The 21,167-nt window shown below is 43.2% G+C and overlaps 1 protein-coding gene across 1 annotated transcript in view; it reads left to right on the top strand.

The window, feature by feature from the left end:
- Positions 1-21,167, top strand: part of LOC146835036 (cytochrome P450 4B1-like) — a 281,992-nt gene that overhangs the window by 8,647 nt on the left and 252,178 nt on the right. Inside the window, exon 2 of the mRNA XM_085602696.1 lies at positions 7,043-7,187. Within this exon, the coding sequence (XP_085458822.1) occupies positions 7,043-7,187 (145 nt within the window). The remainder of the gene's footprint in view (positions 1-7,042; positions 7,188-21,167) is intronic.

Below are 21,167 nucleotides of genomic sequence, written 5' to 3'. Positions count from 1 at the left end.
CACATTGGAGTGGGGCAGATTGTTTTGTATGAGAGTGGACTAGATTGGATTGGGGTTGGCTGGATTGGGATGAGGTGGATTGGATTGGAGTTGGGTAGATTGGATTGGGCTGGATTGGATTGATGTGGGGTGGACTGGATTGTGGTACATTGGAGTGTGGGTGGATTGGGTGAGGTGGATTTGATTGGATTGGGGTGGGGGATTGGAGTGGAGAGGTCTGGAGTGGGACAGATTGGAGTGGGGTGGATAAGAGTGGGGCTGTCACTTTTGGATTGGCGTGGGGTAGACTGGAGTAAGGCAGATTAGAGTGGGGCAAATTGTTTTGGATTGGGGCAGATTGCTTTTGATTGAAGTAGGACAGATTGTCTTGGTTTGAAGAGGGGCAGATTATTTTGGATTGAGTGGGGCAGATTGTTTGAATTGGAGTGGGGCAGATTGTTTTGGATTGGAGTGGGGCAGACAGGTGGGGTAATCTGTTTGAGATTGGGGCAGATTGTTTTAGATTGGAGTGGGGCAGTTTGGAGTAGGGTAAATTGTTCGACTGGATTGGGGAAGGTTGGAGTAGGATGGATTGGAGTGGGGCAGATTGTTTTGGATTGGAATGGATTGGAGTGGACTGGATTGGAGTGGGGTGGATTGGATGGGGATGAGGTGGATTGGATTGGGGTAGATTGGATTGGTGTGGGGTGGATTGAATTGGAGTGTGGCAATTGTTGTGGATTAGAGTCTGGTGAATTGGGATGGAGTAGGTGGATTGGGGTGAGTTAGATTGGAGTGAGGCAAATTATAGTAGGGCAGATCAGAGTGGGCAGACTGTAGTGGGTAAATTGTTTTATATTTGAGTTGGGTGGATTAAAGTGGGCTGTCTGTTTTGAATTGGAGTGGGGCATACTGGAGTGGGGAAGATTGGAGTAGGTAGATTGTTCTGGATTGGTGTGGGTGGATTGGACTGGGCAGATTGTTTTGGATTGGAATGGGGCAAATTGTTTGGATTGAAGTGGGGCAGATTGTTTTGGATTGGAGTGGGGCAAATTGTTTGGACTGACGTGGGGCAGATTGTTTGGAATGAAGTAGGGCAGATTGTTTTTGATTGGAGAGGGGCAGATTGTTTTGATTGAAGTGGGGCAGATTGTTTGCATTGAAGTGGAGCAGATTGTTTTGGATTGGAGTGGGGCAGAATGTTTGGTCTGAAGTGGGGCAGATTGTTTGGATGGAAGTGGGGCACATTGTTTTGGATTGGAGTGGGGCAGATTGTTTTGGATTGGAGTGGGGCACATTGGAGTGGGGCAGATTGTTTTGGATTGGAGTGAGGCAGACTGATGGGGCAAACTGTTTTGGATTGGGGCAGATTGTTTTAGATTGGAGTGGGGCAGATTGGAATAGAGTAGATTGTTTGGGAGTGGTGTGGGAAGATTGTTTTGGAGTTGGGCAGATTGTTTTGGATTGGAGTGGGGCAGATTGTTTTGGATTGGAGTGGGGCAGATTGAAATGAAGGAGACTGTTTGGGATTGGAGTGGGGCAGTTTGGAGTGAGCAAATTGGAGAGGGGCAGATTGTTTTGAATTGGAGTGGGGCTGATTGTTTTGGAGTGGGGCAGATTGTTTTGGAGTGGGACAGATTGTTATGGATTAGAGTGGGGCAGACTAAAATGGGACGAGTTGGGAGGATTGGAGTGTGGAGGTTTGGAGTGGATTTGATTGGGGTGAGGGATTTGGATTGGGGAGAGTGATTTGGATTAGAGTGGGTTGGATTGGATTGGTCTGGTGTGGATTAAATTGAGTGGGGCGGATTTGAGAGTGGTGGCTTTGGGTGTACTGCATAATTATGTGTTAAAGAATCATTTCAGAAATTTCACATAAAGAAAGAAAGAATATCGCTTTGCAATAACATAATCCTAATTTTTTAGAATAGTGCCCATGATCAAAAATAATATAAAACATGAGTGCAAAGTGAGAAAAGAAGACTTGCCAAAATAAAATAAAGTTAACTATAGAAATTGAACATTTGCAATTTTATTTGTCCTGCTGGGTATGTTTTTGCCAGTCATACGCCATCTGTTTGCAGGGCACTAAAAGTTAAAAAGAACAAAATAGTTCCTCAATCATCAGGAGCGACGGACGGACACTGATTAAGTTGAATCAATCAGTGCTTGGTCCCTGCTCCACAGAGATGAACGGAAATTACGTTAGGCATGCAGTGACAAATTACTGGGCTGTAAAGAAGAGTGCCACGCAAGCCGACAAATGGCAAGAAACTGGAGGGCTCCAAGCCCTTTTCTCTATACAAGAGTGTCTCGTAAGTGAGGCGCATACTCTCGCAGGCTGGACCCTAAAAATAACTCTTAGGAAAAGCAGCTGATCCATGGAAATTAGTTGGGCAGGCATCTCTCCCACAACATGGTGCATCACAGAAAGGAGTTGTGCAAGTGTCCTTCACATAGTTATATGAAGTAGCAGGAGAACGCTCCCTCACAATATAGGTAGAGAATGGTAGGAGATGAGTGAAAAACTTTGCACAAAACATGAGCAGCATGGGCAGCAGCTCTTAAAACAGGTAGGTCACTGGAAGTAAATGATATATCATGCATATTTGTAGAGCGCACTATCACCGTGTTTTCAGGTGCTGAAACTCACCTCTACAAAACAAATACCGTAGATGACATCTGTGCAAACCTCACTATCATTTACAAAATAGACAGACAGAGGGAGGAAAGGGAGGGGTGTGGTGCAGCGGCCCGGGCAGCTGACTTCGGAGCACAGGGCTCACGGTTCGATCCCCAGCTCCGGCGGCAGCTGAGCTCAGCACCATGTGACTCTGGGCAATAGCTCACTTAATTTCCACGACAGCCCCCAGCGCCTTGAGACCCATAGGGTGGGTAGTTCGCACTTTACAAATACCGGATTTACGATTTTACGAAGCAATCATCATTTCAAGACTCCCTCACAAAATATGTACATACTGCTAGCAGGGACAGGTGTGCAAATCTACCAAGGGGCAATAGGTCATGTAGCTGGCTTTAGAGCTGTCCTTGATTTCACGTAACAGCACCTTACATGAACTGATGTTTACAGACATGAATTTTGTGGTAAAACAGAAATTCAAAGTGCAATTGGATTAAAAGTTTGAGTGGTTGATTTTGTTACACATAATAGGGCCCACTGGCACCATTTAAAAGTGTGCAAGCAACAATTCTGAAGTGTGAAAGTAATACCTGATGTTCTGGGAATACATTAAAACACCAATTGCAGTTATCATCCTGACAGTGTAGTCGATTGTTGTTGTTATATTGTACATTAGCGATCCAAACTATAACATGCAAGGATTTCTGGCATCGCGCCTGCAGGACTAACTATGCATTTCAAACATTTCTTTTGTTGTATTTATTGCTCATTGCAATATATCATGAAAGTTGTCCAGTGGTTCCCTTTCTGCTAGAGTGCATAAGTGAAAGAAATGCAAAACTTACCCACATCACAGTTTTAAAGAGGGTGTCATGTCTGGAGAAATATTCAGTTTCATTTCCTGTGTGTCGGAAAGATTCAGACAGGCTACAGGCAAAGAGAGAGACTTTCTGTCCCTCTTTGGAATTGCCCGCTCCTTTTCTCTAGTCAGGTGAGACTCCCAGCACGCATGCAGAGACAATGCTGAGAGGGTTAACTTTTCATGCACGTGGTGTGTTTTTGAAGGGACCTCATTGCAGAGATTATTTTTCTTTAGTAAGGCTGCATTTCAAGGTTGAATATTTTCATTTTACATTGTGCACATTCAAATATGAAGAGTTGTAATAATACTGCACAAGCTGCCTGCGTCCGGCCGGAGTACTTTGCTGAGGGGGCCCCCTGGAGCTTGGGGGCCCCCCCGCACCGCAGGGGCTGCGGGGGCGTGTGTTACACCCCTGTGGTGGGTGGGAGGTGTGTGACTGTGCATAGATGTGTGAGTGGTTGATTCACTGGGTGTATGGGTTCAAGAGTGCATGTGGAAACAGCTGTATGGGTGGGTGAGTGTGTGTGTATGGGTGTGTTGGTGAGAAATTGGATGTCTCAGTGGTACATGTACATATGTAAAAGGCAGTGTATGTGAGACTTGGAGTATATAAATGACTATATGTGAGAGTGAGTGACTGTGAGAGTGGCTGTATGGATGAGTGTGTACTTGTATCAGTGATTGTATAAGAGAGTAAGTATGTGTTAGTATATTTTTGAATAAGTGAGGTAGTGTGTATAACTGTATTGGTGAGGAAATGGGAGTGTGATTGATTCTTTGCATGGCTGACTAGGTGTGTGAGTAACTCCATGGATGAGTGGCAGTGTGTGACTGTCTGTATAGGTGTATGAGTGCATATGATAGTGTTGTGTTGATGAGTGACTGTATGTATGAGTGATTATATGGGTGAATGAGTGGATGTGTGTGTGTAGACCTAGGAATCAGTGAGTGCGTATGTAGTAACTGGTATTGGTGCGCTGATTGTTTCGAAAATGGTAGTCTGTATTTTACAGTGGGTGTATCAAAGATTATATTAGAGTGTGAGGAGGTGCATCAGATTTTGACGTGGATGATGTCATCAGTGATGTCATTTGAGATGTCATCAGTGAATTAATCAGTGATGTCAATGACCATGGATATGTGACGTCATCAGCAGTGTATTGCGGGGGCGCGAGTTATAGTTCGCTGAACTAACTATAACGGGGGAATTTCTATAGTTTTGTGCGAGTGAAATGTCCAACTAACTATAACGTCCCTGAAACCTATGGTTTTTTCAGTGAATTTCTAAGGTTTTTTAAATGCTAATTTCTAACTATAGCGTGCCTGAAACCTATGGTTTTTTCAGTGAATTTCAATGGTTTTTTAAATGCTAATTTCTAAGTATGCCTACAAAGTTAGGACATGTGAAGAAAGAGGAAGAAAAGCGCAGCAAGAAGCAAGACAAATGCAGAAAGAGGCAACAGAAGTCCAGAAAGACGAAGAAAAGTGCAGGAAGAAACAAGAGATGTGCAGAAAGGACCAAGAAAGGAGCAGAAAGTCCTCCTGTGCCCCCAACTTTTTAGTGATGGGTACTGGTGGTAACTGTGACTAACCAGGACCGGAGCCAGTGCTATGCTAAAAGACACTTAGAATACAGTGAAAACACCGACACACACTAGGGAACACTATGCGTTGGGGTATCCCTGTAATGAGCAGGACCTCCTCTGTATTTGCCATGAGTTAGTGCCTGGGTCATTGCACGAGTACATGGGTAGTGACTGGATGATTAGAGTACTGCAAGGAGAGTGCATGGTGAATTTATAAGTGCCTGGGTTTTGGCGGGGTGATTGGATAAGTACATAATGCTGAATGGGTGATTGGAGGAGTGCATGGGTGTTGACAGAGGGATTTCTGGAGTGCATGTGTACAACCTGGGTAATTGGAGGAGTGAATCAGTACTGTGTAGGTGGTTAGAGGTCTGCATGGGTAGTGCACAGGGGATTGTAGCAGTGCATGTGTTAGTGCCTGGGTCACTTCATGAGTACATGGGTACTGACTGGAAGATTAGAGTACTGCAAGGAGAGTGCATGGTGAATTTATAAGTGCCTGGGTTTTGGTGGGGTGATTGGATAAGTACATGGTTCTCGCTGGGTGATTGGAGGCGTGCATGGGTAGTGACAGGGCAATAGCTGGACTGCATGGGTACTGCTCAGGGTATTGTAGCAGTGCATGAGTTAGTGCATGGGTCATTGCATGAGTGCATGGGTAGTGACTAGATGATTAGAGTGCTGCAAGGAGAGTGCATGGTGAATTTATAAATGCTTGGTTTTGGTGGAGTGATTGCATAACTACACACATGCCACATCAGGCCCTCCCCCCTCCCTTCACCACTGTGCAAACGCGCCCCCTGGTGGGTTTTAATTTGGAGGATTAATTCCCCTTGAAGCCTGAGGGTCCCTGGGGGCCAACTAGCCCACCATGTACCTCCAGTAAGCACCACAGAGCTGCGTTGCAGAGAGGTGGTTCGAGGCCATGCCCCTTTTTACACCTCTCTGCAACGCAATTCTGTGGTGTTTACTAGACGTACCTGGTGGGCTAGTTGGCCCCCAGGGACCCTCAGGATTCAAGAGAACTTAATTCCCCAACTTAAAATGCGCCACAGGGCGCGTTTGCACAATTGTCACATCAGGCCATTCCCCCTCCCTCCACCACTGTGCAAACGCACCCCCTGGTGCTTTATAAATTGGGTGATTAAGTCCCCTTGAGTCCTGAGGGTCCCTGGGGGCCAACTCTCCCACCAGCTACCTCCAGTAAGCGCCAAAGTAGAAGAAGAAGACAGGTTTGTTTCTGAGATTTACCACACCTTCGCAGACTTGCTAAGTTTTAGACTTATTTTGCTCTTATAATTCAATTCTTAAGGGAGTCCTAAGTTTGCCTTGTTTAAGAGCAGACTTTCTTATAACTGTTTAAAACCAAATAAATCTGCAAACAAACCAGGATCCTATGGGCTGATCACTTTAAATAAACCAAGTATAAGATCCTGGCAAACACTGGCTTGCTTCATTGGGTTGGATCTCTGACTCAAGCAGATGAGTACAAGTAGGTATTGTGATGCTAATCCCTATCATCTTGAAAAGACAACTGATTATTGTTCAACACTGAAGATGCACACTGGTTATTTTTTGAGATGCCAGGATTTTGGCCAAGCTGGGTTTTGTGATTTGGAGGTTTATCAATCCGCACAGGGCAAGCAGAGATATCAGTCATGGTGATGGTCCTCTCCAGTGGAGTGGAAGTCATAGTTTTCCATGACCTTTTGGGCTGGTGGGCTACCTCCCACTTCTGTGCGCCTTCGCTTTGCATCCTTGCATTCATTTGAGTGGCATTAAAGAGCCTTAAAGTGTAAGGAAGTTGACAAAATATTGCTACAAAAAATGAAAGTTAGTAAATGAATATATAGATTCATTCAGCCATTGGTATAGTTCTTCAATCTTTAAATATCAGTCCCATGGCTGGAGATTGTCTTGCATTTTCTTGATTATAGCTTGTCTTTAATTCGCTTTCATCATATTTATTTTCAGTTTCAACAAGATGGAAAAGAGCTCGACAAACTTGTTTCTTGGACAAAGAAGTATCCATATGCCTTCCCTGTTTGGTTCGGAAATTTCACACCGTTTCTGTTTATTAGCCACCCAGACTACGCCAAGGCTGTGTTTGGCAGAGGAGGTATGTAGTTGTATACAATCTAATCATTGTACAAGATTTTGCCAAAACTGAAAAAAATAATAAACATGTGGTTCTTTGCTTAACAAATATTCATGAAACACAGATTGCATACATCTTTTAAACAGGGACAGTATGCAGGGCCCTGCCTTGCGGTGGAGGGATGGGTGGACACAGCACTGGAGGAGCCCCTCATCCAGTCATCCAATGTCCATGGGATCTGACAAAATAAGCCCCAGTGGCTGTTGCCGCCTGGGCATGGTCTGCCCTGTGTGGTGTTGGCAGGGTGGAGAGAATAAAGCAACACAATTGTAATATATACAAAGTGAAATAGAGAAGTACCACCAGAAAAAGACAGAGAGGACAATGAAGAGAGGGAGGAGGAGTGTGTGAAATGCAGGTTATAAAAAGAATGGTAAATGAGAAATAGCACACAGAAAGTAAGAGAGAGGAGAAAGTGGAGAAAGAATTCGAGCGAGGTCATAAGGAGAAAAGGTGAGCACAAATAGAGAGAGACAAAGAGAGAGAGAGAAGCAAGCTATAGAAATCCTGGTAAGTAAGAAAGAGAAAGTTGAGAAAAGAGGTGGATATGAGAGAGACAGTAGAGTAAAGAAACAATTTAATCTATTGACATACACACTTCCTAGACTCAATGGCGTAGAAATACCTGTGGCCGCCCTGCTTTTGCCGCCCCGTGGGCTGCAGGTAAGAGCGGGGTGGGGGTGGTGGGGGTGCTGGCTATCCCTGCTTTGCCGCATTACAGACTGCAGGTAAAGGGGGGGGCTGTCAATCCATGCTATGGTGCCCTGCGTAAGAGCAGGGGGGGAGAATCGCCACCCCCAAAACTCCCCTTGCTATGCCTCTGCCCACACTTTGGATGAATGCTCTTTTACTAACTCGCTCAAGCTGTTCTTATCCATTTCCTTTATCCACTTATGTGTACTCTAATCCCTCGGAAATTTGCATTGCCTCTTCAAGCGTGGGATCCTTGATCAACAGTTTCTCCTTAATTCTTTGATTATTTGTGCATCTTAAAATTTGGTCCTGTATGAAGTTTTCAAACTGGCATGTTAAAGACAGACCCCTTAATGCTGTCACATAAAATGCAGAATCTTCATCTGACCTTTGCACTCGGGGAAAAAACCTATGATGCTCCTATACAATGTTCACTTTTGCTATGAAACGCACAGCTAACATTTGTAAGGACATTTCGTAAACATTGTTGGGTTGTCCATCTCCCATCCCAAAAGAGATGTCCGGGAGGTCTTCATACAACCTCGTCCATTGATACCAAGTTGGTGGATTAAAATTGCTTGTCTTCTTACCGGACCATATTTGTAGGCATCAATTGCCAACATTTAAGTGACAAACAACTTTTTCCACTGTTTCCATGGTATCGACGGTTCACCAGGAGTAGCAAGAAACGTTGATGTTGGAGCTAAACCTTGACCAGTCATCCCAACAAATAATCATACAAATAAACAAAACGTTTGTATAGTCCCAACCTGTCAAGGAAATATAAAAGGTTAGCGAACATAAAAAACTAACATAACTGACCAAAATAACTAATTACCAAAACAAATGAACATAATGAACCAAAACACGCATAGGCGTGATAGATTCTTATTTTGGATGTTTATTTTGCATAAATTCCCTTTTCCAAAATGGTGTGCTTTGCCAAGGTGCTTTCCTCAAATGTCTGAGCTTAATATAGAGACACTCTCCCTGCTCCCCACCATTGAGTACTCAGGGGCAGATTTACAGGGACAGTTTCCTTGCCCAGCGCCAAATATCTTTGCTTCACCATGGATGAACTCTATTTACAATACAGTGCTCCATGGCGCAAGGATTAGCAGATGCGTCAGAAATCTTAAGCATCTGTTGGCCCAAAAGTGACGCAATGATGGAGTTGCTCATAAAAGTGACAAAAGTCCAGGAATGCGCCACAACAGATAGGTGAGTCCCATTCAAAAAGCCCTAGGTCATTCCTAACGCTTGGTCTGAGCAGGCGTAGGGATTTTGACGCAGTGAGGGCGTAGAGTGTAAATTTCACTGCATCAGTTCTACATGGCTCTTTGCATGGGAACGCCCACCCTGCATACATTTTACCTGACACAGTTATAATGTGACGCAGGGCTTTACAACGTGATGCATCTCCCTACATGCGTCACTGTAGGTGAGTAGGATCTGCACTTATGTTGCCCCCACTTTTTTTCTGATGTTAACACTGGTTTCTGGCTATAGTCTGGCTGGGTCCCTGCTAATCAGGGCCCCAGTCTCTCTGTTCTCTCTAAACAACTTAGAGTGCATATTAGATGCACTAGTGATTGGATACTGTGGTACCTTATGAGCCCCTAGTATATGGTACCCTAGGTACCAAGGGCATAGGTACTTCACAGGCCTACCAGGGGCTGAATCATGTATTATGCCACTCCTGGGAAGCAGACTAAATCTGACACCACAGGCCTGCTACTGCAGCCTGGGTGAGGTAGTGTTAGCACACCTCACTGAGGTATAGGTTCCTATATCTCACCATACACACACATATAAACCTATCAGTCACCCCTAAGACAGGCCCTATCAATCCTGAGGGCAGGGTGCTGGGGTTACAATGTGAGGGGGTGCCTCTGCATGAGCAGGACCCCTCTGCAGCTGGCAGAGTCTATTCTCTGTGGCTGATTGTGGATGCGGTTAAACCATATACTCTTAAGTGCATTATAACCCAACGGTAAATGCTAACTTTGGAACAACTGCATCAAAACATGTCGTGTTTGGTGTCAAACAACTTGGAATCATACCCCCACACCAGTAACTGGTGTTGGAGTACTATCCCACCCTTCTAGAGGGGACGACATGTACCCACTGTGGAAACACGGTAGAAATCTGAAGGAGCCCTGGCATCACAAAATGGATTCCACCAGCACAGACACTGGGCTGCCCTCCTGCTGCTGACTTAAACTCACAGTGGAGGAGGCCCAACAATAGGCATCCTGTCACAGGGAGGTGTCACCACCTTCCAGACAGGATTTAGTGTATTGGGGCTGGGTGGGTGCACTCCTAGAGTGCTTTGAAGTCCTGCACTGGGGGAGCAGTAGGCTCCTCTGTGCATATGCCAGCTCAAACCGGTTCAGGGGCTACCTGTCCCTGCTCTGGCATGAAACTGGACAAAGGGAAGTGGGTGTAACCACCCCTACCCTGACCCTCCCAGAGGAGTGGTCATAAAGCTGGTCCCTCCCTTTCTTTTAGTATAAGATAGGGAACCCTTGCCATTGCAAACTAGATAACCCTGGATGATGCTTTACAAGAAGAATCCTGGCCCTTCGACGTTCCACTATCTTTGGAAGATGGAAGAATCTCCCTTGGAGTCAAGGAGTGACTCCCCTGCTTGGCAGGCACCAAAACCTCTAATCAACAGTCGCAAACTTTCCCACTCCCGCCAGAGTTCGAAGTCCCTGCAGCCCCAGAAGTAGATTTCCTGACTCCCCAACGGCCATTGTGAGTCTACAGCAGAGCTGAGGCGAGTGGACCCCACGAGTGACAAGGAACAGCAATACCGGAGTAGCATGCACTATTGTCAAATGCAACCCCTTCACGACGTTCTATGAACTTGTGCATTGGACCATTTGTGGCCTAAGCCTCCAACAGGTAGTGCACCGAAAATCAGAGGCCTACCCCATCCTGAGTGACCGTGGGCTCCTGTAAAGCATTTCCTCATGAGGCGTCTTCACAATCCCTTGCCCATTGGCTTGTGGGTCCCCTGAAGACTTTCTGATCAAACAAAAGGACTCCCCTGGTTGCTCCAGGCCTGCCCTCATTCACCTTTGCTGGGTGAGTCCCTCAGTTCTTGCTGGTTTGCACCACTGACTTTATTCCATTTCCACAAGACTTGCTGTTGCCAAGGCTTGTTGGCTCCAATCCGGTTGCTGACACCTCAGTAGGATGCAGAAGTTGTGGGATACTCTGAATCCAGTGGCTGGTCATCGTCAATGCCTCCTGGACCTCATGGGAGAAGAGTCAAAACACCCTTGCTCACCAGAAATCACCCGACTTCCGTGGGCATCCATCTTCCTGGCTCCGGGTCACTGGCAAGTGGCTGTGAACACTGTCCCTTCTGCTTTCAGGTCTTCTTCATCTTGAATCCAGCCTTGGATTCCACCGGGCACTTCTCCAGTCTTCGCAAGCAGCAAATCTTCTTTGGCTTCCATAGAAAACAGCGACCCGACACCAAAAGACACCTATGCACCCGGCTTCCCTGGGTGAGGTAACTCATGCACTCCAGTGCCCTAGTGTGTGTTGGCCCTCGAATTACTTACCTTGTAAGTGGCTTGCTTGTAGACTTCCTGGAAGTACCCTAAAACTTTAAAAATCCAACTGCGACTTGCTGCATTGATATCAATAGGGAACCCGTGGCTGTGTTCTCACACTGCACGCGTCTCCCGTGGGTCTTTTACTTACCTGCCTTGGGTGGATTAGTGAAGCCCCAGCGATTCTACAGGCCCTAGGCCTTGTCCCTCTGCAAGTCAACTTTCCTAAACCTCTTTTTTAGTATATGGTCTGGTACGCCCTTAGGACCCCAGCCATATTTGTGCTTAACTTATTGTGAAACGTTGATATTTGAATGTGTTCCTGACTTCTAATCTCATAAAGAGATTAGTAGAGTGTGTCTAGTAATAAATACATATATATTTGATATATATACCTGTGTGGTGTCCTTTCATTTGGTAATTCAAGAGATTATAAAGTAAAACAAGCTGCTTTACATTCCTCTGAGACTTAGCCCGAAGGCTGCTCTCCACAGATACCACTAGGATAGCTTTCTTTAAAAGGTTGTCTTAAACCTATCTACCATAAGAGTCGAATTGGACTGGTGCAAGGTGGCCACTATAAATAGTGACCAGCATATGCCAGGCCAACTTCTTACAGTAACGTTTGTGGTATCTTTGTCATCACCATGACATTACCATAATTACTGTTGGTAGATGCTTGCTACTGTTCTAGATTGTTGTGTGAAGCATTCAGGTAGAGAGAGGTCTTGTCAGGGAAGGATGTACCTGCTTACTCCAAGAAACTACTTCTCTTACTAAACACCTTCCTGGAGTCTTACTAAAAATTGGCGACCGAGGATCGGATGAGAATCCATTTCAGAGACTCTTATAAAAGGATTGTTTTCTTCAGATTTTATTCTGCACATATTCATCAAAATTTGCGGAAGGAAAATCAAGTTGAGAATGAAAAGAGAAAATTCTTACTCTACATGAGCGGATCGATTTGGAGGAGTAAGCAGAGAAGAACCGCTGAACCAGGGAAAAATCATTGCTGCCATTTAAATTCAGACCAGGTCAACCCTAAATTCTTGGATCTAATTTGAGGTCGTAATTTAAGAAGATTTGCAACGTCGGAAATCGTACATGTTCACCGTGGGAGTGTTTCAGCAAAATCGTGAGTCAACTTATGTGTGGTTACAGACAGAATTCCACAAAAAAACTCAATCGTGCTTACCAGTGATAATCTACAGTTAACACCGCAGCAGCATCTTTTGAAGCGACGGCATTCCAGTGAAGACGTTTCAGCTCGCAGTCGACTTCTTCCATTCCAGTTTGTGTGGAAGAAGAACACGGAGACGGTGAGCGTAAGAGAACATTCACGGACAAGTGCCGACGCGGGGAACAAACGTCTGCACGCCATTGCGTCATCACGTAAGGTCACGCAACGTGATCTTACGAAGCCGCCATTTTGAAACTCCAACATTGCAATGAAACGAGCATAAAGAACAAGTATATTGCAACTATTGTCAACAATTCTCCTCACAACAACCATCGGAAGCTGAACGCTCGACTTAACGCAGCATTAACTTTGATTTTTCAACGTTTTAAAAAAAAAAACATTAAGACTATGCTCACGGTGATATGCACACCTTCATTTGAAAATGACTTATTATCCTCTCAATGAACAGCATGTCGTAATTCAGGTAAAACGTTCACCAGAACGTGGAAACAATTTTAATATTCTGTGTTTTACACATCAAGAGTATATTTACAGTGACTTGCACCCCTTTGTTTGGAAGTTGCACTTCATTCTCAATGTGAATAGAATACTATAATGCATACTCAAGCTGATTGTATACATGTCACTAATTATTATCACTATTATAACATTGATGTGTACTTAGGCAATTCAAAAAATTAGAAGTTGTAGAAAGGGTGTATTTATATTCAGACTTCTTTCATAATATCCACTTTTGCGCATAAGAATTGCAAGTCATGGATGCGGACTTGGGTTACCAGTTCCATTTCTAACTCGCCCAGGTGAACCTGCATTAAAATGGTTAGATTTGAAAGATTACTTTCTAAATTACATTTCAGCATTAGAAGAAGAAAATGAAGATGAATTTACTCCTTCTAGAAAGAAGAAAATGCTTCTACACAGTTTAGGACCTGAAGGCTCTAGGATTTATTATCAAATGGAAAAAAAAACTAGACCAAGTGAAAACTCTAATGTATTCATAGATGCTTTACATGATCTCGATGCTTATTATCAAACCACAGTATGTGTTGGAATTAATAGGTATGAGTTTTTTCAACGCAAACAACAACAAAATGAATCTGTGGAAGATTATGTATCTGCATTGAAGAAACTTTCCATTAACTGCCAATTTGAAAATTTACATGACAGTTTCATTAGAGATCAGTTAGTAATGCATTCGAACAACAGTGCTATACAAGAAAAAGTATGGGTCTGCGGGGATTCACCTTTAAATGAAATAATTGCTATTGTTAAAAAAGGTGAAATGTCAAAAAGGTGTGCACAAATGGCTTTAAAGAAAAGTGATGACAATAGTATTGTAAGCAAAATTTCCACCACTAAAACTAGTAGTAAAAGTGTAGAAAAAAATAGTTATAGAGGCACAAATAAAAAAATTAACAATCACAACAAGAGTGATTATGAAGACACAAGACCAACCTGTTATAGATGTGGGTATAAGGGTCACACTGCTAGAGACAAGTGGTATCCTGCCTTAAAATCTAAATGCAGTTATTGTGGAGTAATTGGTCATTTCACCAAAGCTTGCAGAAGAAGAATCAACAAAAACAATAAGAGAATTGTAAGTTGTATTAACGATAGCAAAAATGAAGAAACTGATGGGAATGTTGGTTCGAGTGATGATGAAATTCTCTGCATTGAAGATTATGGTCGAAATGAAAATATGATTATGAATGTAGGTTCAACAAAGAAAAAGAAACCGTTTTGCAAAATAAATATTGGTGGCATAGACTTACAAATTGTTCCAGATTCTGGTTCACCCTATACCATCATACAAAGAGCAGTATGGGAAGATACATTTGAAAAAGTAATTGCTCAAGACTTAAAACCTCCTGATATACAACCAGTAACGTATACGGGTGAAAAAACTCCAATGGTAGGTTTTGTAGAACTAGTTTTCAGATTTAAAGACAGGTGTACTACAGGAAAATTATACGTTGCCGAAAAGGGTCCATCCGTTCTAGGCTGGATTGATCAAGGAGAACTTGGCATTATACTTAACCCCAATACTCAAGATCAATTCTTATTATTGGATGAGCCTGATAAGAAAATGGTAGATGACATGATAAAACAATTCCCCAATGTATTTTCTGGTGAATTAGAAGGGTTTGTCCACAAAATAGTCCTCAAGGATGATGCAATACCGGTTGCTCACAAAGCCATGAACATTCCTATTAGCATAAGAGATAGTGTAATTAAAGAACTAGACCAATTAGAAAAGAAAGGAATAATTGAACCAGTGGAATGCGCAGAATGGATTGCTCCCTTGGTCGTTGCGCGCAAACCCGACGGTCGTTTGCGCCTATGCATTGATCTGAGAGATCTCAATAAAAACATTGTAGTTGACAAATTTCCATTGCCCAGAATCGATGAATTATTAGCTCAGTCAAAAAACATAAAATGGTTTTCTACAATAGACTTAACCTCAGCGTATCACCAGATCCAGTTGCACGACAGCAGCAGAAGCTTAACTGCTTTTATAACTCATTTTGGATATTATCGTTTTGTGCATATGCCTTTTGGGCTGGCTTCTGCTGGAGGCCGTGTTTCAAAGGCTAATGCACAAACTATTTAAGGGGTTAAAAAGTGTCATATATTTTCAAGTTGACATTTTGATAATGGGTCGAGACAGAAATGAGCATGATGAAAGACTTAACACTGTACTGTCGAAATTAATAGAGAAAGGTTTGACTGCAGAAATTAAAAAGTGTAAGTTCAGGATGAGGTCTGTCACTTATTTAGGACATGAAGTTGGTGGGGATGGTATATCTCCAAAGAAAAGTCTTATTGAAGCAATCAATGGAGCTCCATCTCCTAAGTCCAAATATGATTTAAGATCATTTTTAGGGATGGCAGAATTTTACTCGAAGTTTGTAAGAAATTTTGCCACCAAGACTTACAACTTCAGGCAGCTATTGAAAATAAAGCACGAGTTTGCTTGGAATAGTGACTTAGAAAATGACTTCATGAAAATAAAAAATGATCTGTACTCTGCCTTACCCCTCCAAGCTTTTGATAATTTGGCGCCAACTATAATCACAACTGACGCTAGTGGTAAAGGGTTAGGAGCAATTCTATCTCAAATTGATGACAATGGTGAGGAAATAACTATTTCATTTGCTTCTTGTTACCTTTCACCATCTGAGGAAAAATACTCCGTTAAAGAAAAAGAAACGTTAGCCACAATATGGGCAATGGAAAAATTTAGACAATTCGTATGGGGTTCCAGTATTGTAGTTCGCACAGATCACAAACCCTTGCTTAAAGTACTAACTTCTGAAGGCATCTTCAAGACTACACCCAGAATAGCAAAAATTAGCTTGAAACTTCTTGACTTTAATTACAATGTAGAATATTTACCAGGCAAGAGGAATCAGGTAGCGGCTTATCTGAGCAGATCGCCATTACTTTATGATAGTTTTGAACAAAATGATTGGGATGACTTCAATGTGGCAGCAGTATATTATGAAAATATGGCCATTTCTAAGGTAGAATGGGATACTGAATATTCACAAGATGAATTTTTTAAAAAAAATACACATTTTATAACCAAGGGTTGGCCTATCAAAAACAATAATCAAGGCGATTTAAGAGCCCTTTGGGAAATACAAAGTGAACTTTCCATTGATGATTCAGGTTATATTTGCAGGGGTGATAGAATCATTGTACCTTTAAATTTGAGATCAAGAGTTTTAGAATTGAATCATGAAGGTCATCTCGGCATTTCTAAACTAAAAAGTAAATTGAAATTATCTTATTGGTGGCCAGGTATCGATCGAGACTCTGAGAGATTTGTTAGAGATTGCTCCATTTGCCAAGACTTATTAAGACCCACTCTGGGCAGCAAATCACTTCCTAATGGACCATGGGAAAATCTAAGCATTGATTGGTTGGGTCCTATTGATGAGAATGATGGTAGTCATAAGTATATCTTAGTAGTAATTGATGACTATTCAAAATGGCCAGAGGTTGAAATTAATGAAATTTGTGACACTAAACATACTATTACGTTTTTGGAAAACATATTTGTACGCAAAGGAATACCAAAAATAATCCGGAGTGACAATGGTCCACAATTTTCTTCTAACAAATTCAAAAACTTCTTAGAAAGGAATGGAATTTGCGAGAAGAAAACCCCAGTGTACAACCCTGCAGGTAATGGCATTGAAGAGAGATTCAACAGAGTCATTATGGGAAGTGTACAAGCTTCGTTGAATGCAGGTAAATGTTGGAACAAATAACTTTTTAGCACACTTTGGGCCTATAGAATCACACTAACTGGTACAGGATATAGTCCCTTTAGAATATTACGTGGCAGAGAACCCTTTTGTAAAGACAATGTTGCATGGTGTGACATGATGACGTATGGAAATTGGTCACCTGCATTGGTTAGAGCCAATCTAAGGAAGATGCATGATACATGCAAAATGAATTTTGATAAAACTCATAACACTTCTGACTATACACTAACAGTTGGTGATTGGGTTAAAGTTAAATTGGCTACCAAAGTAAGGAAAGGTCAAAGCAAATTCTCCACACCTTTGCAGGTAATCACCACTTATCCCAAATCAGTCAAGTTAAGTGATGGTAAAATTTGGCATTACAATAGACTTTCAAAATGTAGTATTCCAGGCCAAATCAATGATTCTAAAAAAATCATTTCAGATATGAATTGGTTGTGGGATGAGGTCGCTAGTCCTAATGTCAGTAATATGAAAAGTACCGTGATTCAATCCCAAATTGCATCATCCAACGGTGGGGCTGGTATTTCAAGTAACATTAGAAGAAAACACATACTGGTAGAGCAATTGTCATGCCACTGAAGTACCAAAAATATATTATGCATAATGAAATAAGGGAAATGGGTTGCTCATAAGTCATAAAACCTGTTCTTCTTGTTATGATCTATACTTACCTTATTTGATTTAAATTTCTATGTACACCACTATGTATTATTTTGACTTTGTATCAATACGTTGTATTCTATCTTAAATTTCGCTATGTTATTTCTGTAAAGGAGGGAGATGTGGTATCTTTGTCATCACCATGACATTACCATAGTTACTGTTGGTAGATGCTTGTTACTGTTCTAGATTGTTGTGTGAAGCATTCAGTTAGAGAGAGGTCTTGTCAGGGAAGGATGTACCTGCTTACTCCAATAAACTACTTCTCTTACTAAACACCTTCCTGGAGTCTTACTACAACGTTGTAAATTGGCCACATTGTTTGTGCCGCAGCTGTGTCAAAAAAGTGATGCAATGGTGCGCGCAAGGAGGCGAAAGTGGCTTGTAAATCTGCCCCAGAGTGATTGGTAAGGTACATTCCTGGCTGTTGAATCCTAGAGACGGCACCATTGCCTTCTAAAGACTTTCATAGCAATGGAATGCAGACTGTGGGAAACCTCTTGCAATGATGGTGAGCAAACACAAACATTCTTTGTGATGAGGTATACAATGGCACTTCGTCACAAAGCCTGCACTAAAACTTTGGAGTGCCGAATGTTCCTGTGCACGCGTATGAGGCTCGCCGACAACAATGCGTGTTCTCACATGCACGCTCCTATAGTTCTGAGGTAACGAATGGCGTAAATCCGCGTACTGGCATGCGGCTCTGATGGGAGGCTATGATTCAGATCCAGACTTTTACATGTCACACGCTCACATGGCATCTGCTTGCAGCAGCTTTAAGCAGTGTGATCGAACTAGCGCTGCACACCGGCCAGCTCATAAACTTATGCCATTAACGTGCAGAAGACACAAATATACTTCATCCAGTCCATCACTTTCAGTCCCGACACATTCCTTTATATTGTGCACTGTAGTTACGTCTCACAGGACACAGAAGTCCAATCTATGTGTGCATTCTCTCTCCTCACCTTCTCTTCTGTACACACTAATTATTAGTTCCTCACTTGAGTGCCAGATAGTTGAGTTGGTAGTTACTATCTTTTATCTAGGGTTGGAGGCACTCCAATGTCTGTCCCCTGCACAGACCTCTACTTGTTGCCGGTTATGTAAAGATCCACCATGAATAAGTAGTTGATTTCCAAGTTTATTCTCCATAAAGTTACCTCCAGATTCACTGTTACAGTTTCTCTTTTTAAACCCCATCTTCATAAGAACACATTCCAATCGCCTGTTCTAAGTTCTGTGTTACATAGGTAACACATCTGTGCTTAATTTGTACAAAAAAATCAAAAAATCACAGGACCCTTATTAGGAGGCCACTGCAGCTTGCACCCGGCGTCCCCAAAGTCAGTGCCAACTAAACTACTAATCATCTTTTACAGGAGTGACCATTCCAGGCCCCCAAAGCTGTACAAATGGCTTGCGTGGCAGGTGTTAGTTGTTGCCGATGCCTATTGAATCAATAAACAACTGTTGTTATGCTCAGCCCCAAATTAGCCAAACAGTGCCACCATATGGCAGACTGTCATAAGTGCCAGTGTTGACAATTAAGTGCCAGTGCCGAGCACCAGAAACCACCATCTCAAATTAAGCAATGGGTAACATTCCAGCAGTTCTACAGGTAGGCATGAAATAAGAGATTGAGCAGGGAAAAGATACTGGACAGAGCAGATGTGTAGGATGGAGTATGGAAGAGACACAAGAGCAGGTTGGCAAGGACGAAGAGAGGTGAAAGAGGGGACGTTAGAGGGCGAGGAAGAAAGCTAAAAGGATGAGAGACAGTAAGCAGGGGCAGCCCCAGTAGTGCAGGGGGGCAACCATCCCGGGGGGGCACAATCCTTTAAGGGGCCCCACTCAGCCCAAGGTCAATGAATATCCTTGAGATATGGGGAACTCTGGGGCCCTTCATTACATACCGCACGGAGGGCCCATCTTCTTCCATTACTCTACTAGGGGAACCTTACCATTTAAGGCACTCGGGCACCCCCAAACCTCTTTCCACTGTGACACTCTGAGGGTCTTAAGTTGTCTCTGTACTGCAGCTCCAGATCCTCATAAAAGCTCAAAATTAACCTACCAAGAGATGTATTTCGATGCCCAGCCCTTTAGACTTGCCCAGTGTGTGTTGTTCTGGGTGTAGAATCAGTGCCTAATTTGAGCCGGTGCTTTCTGGTGCTCAGCACCAACACGTAATTGTTGGCACTGCCTCTAGTGACACTACACCACATGGTCTTAGTGTCTCTTTAATTTTGAGATGAGCACAACAACCATGTTTATTAAGTCAATACACATTGAAAAAGAATAATACCAGCCTCTCATGCCATCATTATAGCTATGTGTGCCTGAAATAGTCTGAATTATCGCACTTGTAGGAGTGTGATGGTTAGGTGTTATGTTAGTTATTCAGTGGCCTCACTGGCAGGGGGCAATGGGGGGTGCAGGCTGCAGAGACCTTCCGAGGAGGGCATTGGCACTTCATTTTTTACAAGTTAAGCACTGGGAGGAATAGCATTGTCTTAAGAGAGAGTGGGGTCCTTAAATCGCAGCTAATGGACTCCAGCTTAGGTCAGCGCTCAGAAGCCACTAGAAGGCGCTATGTCAAACAGTGATTAACAGTGCAGAGCCTGGTGGAAGGCCCTACACTTAGATGCGGAGTACAAGTGCCCCGGGAGGTGGACTTGATCGCACTCAATAAAACACGACAGCCTGGGGTTCGGAATTACCCAGGTGCGACAAACAGAACCTATTCAAGTTTTCACCCGTTACAGAACAACATGGATTGTGGTGTTTACCGCAACAAAATCCCACTGTCAACAATTACTGGGCCTCCCCGCCCCTATAAAAGCACAGCAGGTTTGGCCTGTCCAAACTTAACAGGAGGAGTAGACTTAATCGTACACATTTATTTGCCCCGTATGAGAATGTCCACACAGCTCGTAATTCTGTGTCTTTTGGGGTTTGCACAAGGGTCAGAATTTTCCAGCAAAGCCATAAACTAAGCCTGCGTGTAACTTATGGTTTGCCACGCGGTGGGAATTGTGATTCGGGGCTGAGAGCAAAGGGATGAGTGAGCCAAGAAGGAAACACGAGAAACGAACCTGCAGGGAGGGGCGGCCAGAGCAGGGTAGAGGTCAGCAAAAGAAATGCTGAGTAATGACTTGCTGATTTTCCATCAGTCTTGGAATGCATACACAGGTGCATGCTCTGGTCCAAGTTAGCCATTCTTAAGATTCCTTAGTGTTTTATGGTATTAAATTGTATGTCAACTTAGTGCAAGGTCCTGTTGGGTGCATACAGGGGCCTTATGCCTCATGCAGCACATGAGAATGGCCTGAAGCAAGGATGCCTTCTGGCTCCTATGCTATCCGAGTTTTACATATATGACTGTCTAGGAATGTGTGACACCACTCGCACAACCCCCATACATGTGATAAGTCACCGTGCATGCTGGTGTGTGTGTGAGCCCACTGGAACTACCCGGTAAAACGCTGGCCCTGGCATAAAAATGGGCATTTATGGCATGCGTGGGCATCTG

Source organism: Triturus cristatus, chromosome 4_2, assembly GCF_964204655.1.
Source record: "Triturus cristatus chromosome 4_2, aTriCri1.1, whole genome shotgun sequence".
NCBI lineage: Eukaryota > Metazoa > Chordata > Amphibia > Caudata > Salamandridae > Triturus > Triturus cristatus.
This window is presented reverse-complemented; position numbering and strand designations above follow the sequence as displayed.